Raw genomic sequence first — 7,814 nt, 5'->3', positions numbered from 1 at the left:
GGCTGCTAGTTGATGTTCTAGTGTGATGGTTATCGTGCCTTGTTAGTTTGCAGTTCCATCTGATTGTGGATGTAGGCCATCTGATTGTCCAGGTGGTGGATGCTTGATGTTCTGCATCCGTTTCCTTCTCTGATCCATCCGCTTGCCATATTAAGCTTTTAGTCAGGGAAGGACTAGTGGAATAACATCTTCTGGATACACCCTTTTTTTGAATAAAATTAGTTTTCTGTGTGTTGGCCCCTTTGCCTTGTGATAAAATTAGTTTTCTGTGTGTTAGCCCCTCACCTTCACCCCTTATAGCTATTGCCTTGTGATAAAAATATGGTTGTTTAGTCTTTTTATGATTTTTTTAGAGAAACCTCATAAATGGGGAAAGGGGCAGTAAAGATATATGAATATGCTCACACTTAGGCTAGTCATAGTGGGAGTAACTTAGGTAATGACTCCCTGTGATACTTGTAAACCGTGAAATGGCCCCATATCAATTTAAAGAATACTTTTCTGAAATGCCATAGTTAATAAATTCATGGTTATCAGTATAATTAATCTGCAAACAATGTACTATCTACCAACCTTGTTATAGCACAGTGTAGTGTGATATATGGGCCTGAAACTCTTTGGTCTGGGGAGTAGAAAATCTGAGAATTGCAGTGCATCGCAGAATCAAAACAAGACATTTCGTTTTAAGAGCATAGCCCTACTTGAGGGGGTAATTACAGAAGAAATGCCACTCGGGCCAAAGGACCTGTGCACGAGCGGTTCCTCTCATCTCCCCGTCGCCGCCTCACCGCTACACTCCGCCCCGCTTCTGGGTCGGCAGGCCAACGTCGACACTACCTCCTCCACCGCGTCGATTCATCGCACTGTTTATTGCCATGGACGTGCGCGGCGCTCATGCCTCCCTGTGGCTTCTCTACATCCACCCACTCATCTCATGCAGCCGTCGACGGGACGGTGGCATAGCCGACGTCTCTTGCCGCCTTGGACACCATGGACGCAGCGAGGCCGTGGGTGCCACACATACTATGGTGCTGCTAATGGCTGCTCTGCTGTTGCTAATGGCTGCTCCTGGTGTGTGTGTGATAATAGCGTGTAGTTGGGTTATTGCTAATGGCTATTGTTGTTGTCAAAAGTTCTATGTTTGTTGTTGTGTGCTGGACAATGCTATGCTGATGAATGTTAGATGTGCTGATGGTGCTATCGTGTTCGTGTGGGAGATAGTTGGTATGCTAAGGATTGTTAGATCAAACACTTTTCTTTTGTGCAATATTTAGTGCTTCATAATGTTCATAAATCGCTTTCGTGCTATATTAGACGTGAACTGTTCGAATTAACCAAGTATTAGCAATTCAACACATAGTTCCAATCTAGGGGTGTTACAGATATTCCAGCGATCAACTCACACAACAACCTCAAGCTGGAATCTCAGAAAAGAACTGGACGTTTCCTGGAATCAGACTCTGGAGAATCATGAGGCGAAAAGAACTGGGCCTTCATTTGTTCATGTATCAGCATATCTGCATGTATGAAGGCAGCTCCGCCCATCCACCTCCTCTCTCCCATCCCCATCCTCTTCCACCCCCTCATCCTTCTACCCCCCCCCCCCCCCCCCCCCCCCCCGCCTTAAATTTGTGATTGGCTGCGATATGGATGTTCCTTGCACAACGAGGCTTTGCCCGGATCTTGTTACTTGTGAAAAATGTTTGTCATTGGTTTGAGGAATTTCTAATAAATAAAATTGAAACTTGAGTTTGCGCTTAGGTTTCAGGTAAGATTTGTTTTACTTATTTTGTTTGTCTATGGAATGGTCCAGATCCAACAAGAATGACTGAAAGTGGAAGAGAAGAGGTAGCAGAAATAAGCTCTAATGCCCTACCAAACAACATATGTTGTATGCAACACCTCTGGCACACCATCTCATATAGTTCACCAAACACACATCTCGGCTGATCTTTGCATCAGTTCAACCAAGCCAGCCTCACCCAGGATCCTCCATACGATGCACAGGCTGGAACTACGCAGGCAACCAAACACGCCCACTGTTTTCGAGAGGAGCATATGTGGTTCGATGCCTTTGCTACTACGTGTGATGGTCTTGCATTCGTCTACTTGATGATACTCATTATTTTTATTCAACTAAACTTAGGGCTCCTTTGATTCAAAGGATTTTTATAGGAATTTTGGAGGGTTACAATCCTTAGGAATTTTTCATATTTTGGTTGTTTGATTCATAGAATTTCTAACATCCACTCTAACCTCTTTGAAAGCATCCTTTGTTTTTCCTATGATGTAAAAACAAACCAAAATCCTATAGAATTGAGAGCAGCATGACATTACAATCCTATGTTTTTCTTATTCCCACATTTTTAAAATCCTGCGAATCAAAGAAATTAAAATTGAAGAAAGAAGCCTTGGGTATATTGACGATGCTCAAGAATTTTAAAATTGCAAAAATTAATCGGCAGGCCAATAAGGTGGCGCACGAAATTGCGAAGTTTAGCTTTATAAATAAATCTGATGGGATTCTTCTTAATAGTGTTTCGCCTTGTGTGGCGAATTTTGTAATGAATGATTGCAATAACATTATTAATTAATTAATATAGGGTTTTAAAAAAAAAAAAATCCTGCGAATCAAAGAGGCCCTTAGGGATATCATGAGGGATAGTTTTAGATTTAGTGACGAAACAAAGAACATGTGAACTAGCAAGAAGGAACCTACTCATGCACCTTGTCATGACAACGGTTCTGGCCCATTTAGCTTCTGTGGCGGCAACGAGCCAGAGAAAGAGGCTATCGGAGTGCGTAGGTTAGGGTGCAGGGTGCGGAGGCTCGCCGGAGAAGGTGCGGTGTGCTGCTGGGTTTAAGGGATGGTCGGCCGACGGCTAGAGCAGGGCGGAGCCATGTGTTGACGGGAGATGGCAATTGGAGCGAGTACCGATGGATAGGTCGACGAGCGATGGTGACAACGGAAAAGGCCGCGGCGGCGGTTCTAGCCACAACCCTTCACTTCAAACATGGTGGTATAGTGTATGCTGAAGGCGGTGAATAGGATAGGAACTCCGGAGCACGAAGTACACACGTAATCACTGTAAATGACAACAGTGACTGCATCTAATATTTGTAACCAAGAAATTAATAATCTACTCAATTCTCAATGTTGCATCCATACAGCGGATTTTCTAGTACACACCACATTTTACTTTATTCCCTTATCATCGTATCAAGTGCCATGCCTTTTGCCTGTGAAAACATCCCATCGCCATCTCACTTCTTCTACAAAAATCACCAAAACAGATCACTCGTTGGTCGTTGGGTGACGTTTCCTTCGAGGAAGCGCCACGGCCATGCTGGTGACATGGAGACGAAGCGGTAACCAAATTCCTGACGAGTTTCTTATCTCCTTTGCCCAGCTAGCGTACTGGTCCTGGCCAAGAGCAATTCTGCATCTTTGTCCCATGCTCATGTCGTCATGTCAAGAGGCAGGGACGAACTGAAGACTCTGTCCTTTGCCTTGAGAGCCTACACAAGAGAAATGCAATATGGTGAGCCACACATTTTAAGAACTCGAGATGCCGAGAAGCCGACGAAACAATGCGTGTGTGCGTGGTAGAAGTTTTGGTTTGAAATTTGCCCACCTCTTTATCCCAGTTGGTGCACATGGTAATGGCCAGCAGCAACATCATCTGCACGACTAGTCCGCAGATTATTCCGAACCACAGCCCCTGAAGTTCAGACCCATAGGTTTAGAGAGGTTTCTTCAAACGAGAAATACTACAAGTGAAGCTGGAACTCTCTGTATGGTATGGGTGGTAAAATCAATACCATTCCGCCAAGTTGGTAGACAAAGGCAAAGCATAGCGCCGCCGGGATGCCGACAAGGTAGTATGCACTGAGGTTGACACAAGCACCGATCTTTTGCAAACCACAACCCCTAACAACACCTGGAATATCAAGTACACCACGTTGCAATCAGTACATGATCAATGATGTTCATCGAAATGATACCAGACAAAAAGATAGACTAAAGTTGAAGGAAATTCAGGAACTAGTCTGCAACTACTAGGGATTTGCGTCGTATATATTTAATTTACCTGAAAGAACACATTGCAGATCGTCGAAAATGATGGACACGGAGAGAATAGGCATCATCCTCGCAATGTACTCCACCACTTCCTTCTCGTTGCTATATGCATACCCCCATAGATTGCGCACTGAAATCATAATAAGTCCTAGCGACACACCCGTCGCGAGACCCAGAACCATGATCACACGAGTAGCCAGACATGCAGCTTCCGGTCGCCCAGCACCAAGCTCGTTCGAGACACGGGTGCTACAATCACAAGATACACGATTTCATTGCCACAATGGCTATACGATAACGTTGTAATACAGGCATGGCAAAAGGTTATGAGTCTGAGTTGTTCAGTGGTAGTACCTTATGGCTGCCCCAAGCCCGAAGGGGATCATGAATGCCAACGAACCTGTGTTTAAGCTGCAAGGGGTTCGACATTTCCCGTCAGAAAAGGGCACACAAAATGTGAAACACTCCATGAAAATGCTGCAACTCACCTGATGGACAGCACGGATGCCTCCAGCTTAGGATTTGGGAGAAGGCCGGAGAGAAGCACCAACAGCTCAAACGACCACCACTCTAAGCTGTGTACATGCAGGATCAGATTAAGTCAGAAGATGGGCCATGAAAAAAATCTACCTGCAATGCAAATAATCTGAGGGGTGGGGCACAAGCTAAAACTCACCAAACCATGAGCGCAGATGGCACGGCGAGCTTCATGAAGCTAACGATGCCGCGGAACGCCTCCTTTGAGACCCCTGTCCAAGTGCTCTTGCAGGATGGAGAGAGCCTGATGTAGAGAGCCAGGATTGACACGTTGGCCAGGTACGAGATGGCGTTGGCCAGGGCAGCGCCCTTGTTGCCCAGCCCAAGCTTGTACACCAGCAACCAGCACACGAGCACGTGGCTCAGCGCCGTGACGCCCGAGCTCGCCATCACCGGGAGGACAATGTTCTGCGTCTGGAGGAACCGGACGTGGCACTGCAGCGGCCCGTAGACGAACAGTGCCGGAATCATCCACCGGATGTAGCTCCCCGCCCCCATGGCGATCTCCGGGTCCTGGCCGAAGAGCAGGAGGATCTGCCCGGTGTAGGCCCAGACCACCGCAACCACAACGCTCACCAGCGTGAGCACAAGGATCGCCCTCTGCTTGTAGATGCCGAGCAGATAGTACTGTTTCGCCCCGAAGGCTTGCCCACACAGTGTGTCCAAGCTGCTCGCCATGCCAGCCTAAGATGATCATGAACAGATACAGGAAAAAACATTCAAGTTGATGTTAGCTGTTTATTCAGGAGGATCAAAATATGCAGGAGATGAAATTGACATAATATATATACCAACAAGCTGAAGCCGGTGACACCGGCAAAGGAGGTGGCGATGGAGGCACTCGAGAGAGCGAGCTCACCGAGATGGCCGACGAACATGACCGAGATCATCTGCACGACGTTCTGCAGCAGGCATCCGGCGATGAGAGGCCCAGCCAGGTACAGCTGCTTCTTGACCTCGGTCACCACCAAGCTCTCCTTTGGCCCTCCTGTCTTGTCAGTGCTGCCGTTGCCCCCAACAAGGGGCTCCTCCATGGTTGGCGACATACTTGAAATCTCACACTCTTGTTCTGACCTGTGAAGAAGGTATGCGTTAACAAGTGAAGTGAGGGTATATTTATCATGTCTGTGAAAGAATATACAGTGGTATACTACTACTACTAATCAACCCCATCAATATTGTATAGGCCTGCACTCTAGGACAGATTTAGGAAGGAAACCAAGGGGAAACAGAGGCACTCGCTTGGCAGCAAGTTGAACGTGCCCCTGAATCAGTCAATTTCAGCGTGCTCGAGTCAAGTGGAGTACAGAATCTCATGTGAGACAAAGGAGGCAGGCAGCTTGGCAGCCAAGTTCAAGACATCTGACATAATAAACTACTCCCTCCATTTCAAAATATAGTACGCCCGCGTTTTCCGAGATTCAACTTTGATCATGAATTTAACCAATGAGACCGACTGCGGCGGGAGTAAAATTATATAATTGAAAACTTCTCTAGAATACGAATTCACTGCTATAGTTTTTGCTCTCACCGTAGTTGGTCTCGTTGATTAAATTTATGATCAAAGCTGAAGCGCGGAAACCAAAAACGCATTATATTTTGGAACGGAGGGAGTATCTGACGAGCAAGATTGGATAGGACAATCAACAGCACATGCTCAATCGGCGCGTTTGCACTATTATAGTCAAAATGTTGGAAAGCTACAAGCGTAGATGATCTCATAGGTAACGAAATCAATCACGGCCGGAGCTGGAGCCGCTCTCGTCGTCAGGGTCATGTGTCATATCTGACCCCTGACGTGCTACGGCCTGCTTCACGACGCACACATAAAAGAGAATTTCCTAAGGCGCAGTGTCATCAAGGTACTCCCTCCGTTCCAAAATATAATGTTTTCTCTATCCCCGTGCTTCAACTTTGACAAAAAATTTAACAAACAAGACCGATTGCGGCAGGAGCAAAAGTTATACCAGTGAATTTGTATTCAAAAGAAGTTTTTAATTATATAACTTTTTCTCCCGTCGCAATCGGTCTCGTTGGCTAAATTTATGGTCAAAGTTAGACCTCGAAAAGCGTGGGCGCACTATATTTTGGAATGGAGGGAGTATCAGTTAAACACCCGGTGGTTTATTCATACGAGATTCAGAATGGGTTCCTGAATTTCGAGTTAAGCGGAACAGGTTTTCTGGCACCCCTCGCTCTCATAACCCTCGTTGTTTTTTCATAAATCAATCAGGCATGGGCAACAGCGAATTTGGAGTTTGTGAGAAAGGAAATCCACACAAAGAGCCAACTCATGAGACATCCAAGAGAAAATTCTGGCAAACCTCTGCGACGGAGCAGAAAGATCAGGAAAGGGCGTGGACAAGAACCGTACCGCAGGCGCTGCGGCAGCGGCTCAGGCGGCCCCGGGGACGAAGGCCCCAAGAAGAAGAAGTTGTTCCCGGCCGAGGCGGCGGCCACCGCGCACGACGGAGGCGGCTACGGTGATGGAGTGGTGTCCTATTGGCCCATTACGGAGCGGCTGTATCGCTACTCCAAGACTTTTTGTACGCCTCGGGTCCGTCCGCAGCCTGAGTTTCAAAAATAGAACAGAGGAGATGAATCATTCGGCCTGAACCGTCTGGCGCATATATTGCAGGTGAGTTTTCGTTGTCTTCTCGTGTGTGTGTGTGGGGCGGGGCGGATAGACGCGCGAACACGTGGACACCGTCACACGAATAACCTCACATAAGCCCGCTATAAATATCGGAGCGGTGGAGTTTCAAGATTAATGAAGTCTCAGTTCTTAAATATTAGTCTTTGGAGAGATTTCACTATGAATCACATATGGATGTATGTAGATGCATTTTAGAATGTAGATTTATCCATTTTGCCCGTATGTAGTCCATAATGAAATTTCTACAAAGACTTATATTTAGGAACGGAGGGAGTAGATTGAATGTTGTCTCTCACCGGAACATTCCGTTTTAACAAGACACATGGACGTCAAACCTAGGGTTTGATCCATGAGATTATGGTATAACTAATCTCGTAACCATCAAATGACATGTTGGTTCTCTTGTCGGTGAGATTGACACATATAGCCTGCAACAAGATTCTAGCGCAGACACCTTAAACAACAAGATGATAAAATATATAGATGTTGTTAGCAAAGGTGTAGACTAAATGTAAAAATACAAAATGTTTACCATATAAT

The 7,814-nt window shown here is 46.1% G+C and overlaps 1 protein-coding gene across 3 annotated transcripts; it reads right to left on the bottom strand.

Moving 5' to 3' along the window:
• Window positions 1–3,112: 3,112 nt before the first annotated feature.
• LOC109738154 (protein DETOXIFICATION 16) lies at window positions 3,113–7,331 on the bottom strand. 3 transcript variants are annotated; one of them, XM_020297264.4, is made up of 9 exons: window positions 6,993–7,331; window positions 5,478–5,692; window positions 4,758–5,302; window positions 4,570–4,656; window positions 4,436–4,492; window positions 4,092–4,330; window positions 3,823–3,941; window positions 3,636–3,722; window positions 3,113–3,519 (listed from the first exon to the last, which is right to left on the bottom strand). In XM_020297264.4, exons 3-9 carry the CDS (start codon window positions 5,294–5,296, stop codon window positions 3,460–3,462), a joined length of 1,188 nt encoding a protein of 395 aa, XP_020152853.1. In that variant the 5' UTR covers window positions 5,297–5,302; window positions 5,478–5,692; window positions 6,993–7,331; the 3' UTR covers window positions 3,113–3,459. The 3 variants fall into 3 exon arrangements, with proteins under 3 accessions (XP_020152853.1, XP_020152842.1, XP_020152847.1); XM_020297253.4 differs by having other exon boundaries at window positions 5,410–5,692; window positions 6,993–7,276; XM_020297258.4 differs by having other exon boundaries at window positions 5,410–5,692; window positions 6,943–7,199.
• Window positions 7,332–7,814: the final 483 nt, after the last annotated feature.

Source organism: Aegilops tauschii, chromosome 2 (assembly GCF_002575655.3).
Source record: "Aegilops tauschii subsp. strangulata cultivar AL8/78 chromosome 2, Aet v6.0, whole genome shotgun sequence".
Classification (NCBI taxonomy): Eukaryota; Viridiplantae; Streptophyta; class Magnoliopsida; order Poales; family Poaceae; genus Aegilops; species Aegilops tauschii.
This window is presented reverse-complemented; position numbering and strand designations above follow the sequence as displayed.

What these genes read in the sequence shown, in the direction of transcription:
- LOC109738154 (XM_020297253.4), bottom strand. Translation starts at nt 5,664, where the DNA reads ATGTCGCCAACCATGGAGGAGCCCCTTGTTGGGGGCAACGGCAGCACT. An exon ending in CCATCTGCGCTCATGGTTTG is followed by an intron (nt 4,657 to 4,757) that starts GTGAGTTTTAGC and finishes GCATGTACACAG; the next exon opens with CTTAGAGTGGTGGTCGTTTG. An exon ending in GGGCTTGGGGCAGCCATAAG is followed by an intron (nt 4,331 to 4,435) that starts GTACTACCACTG and finishes TTGTGATTGTAG; the next exon opens with CACCCGTGTCTCGAACGAGC.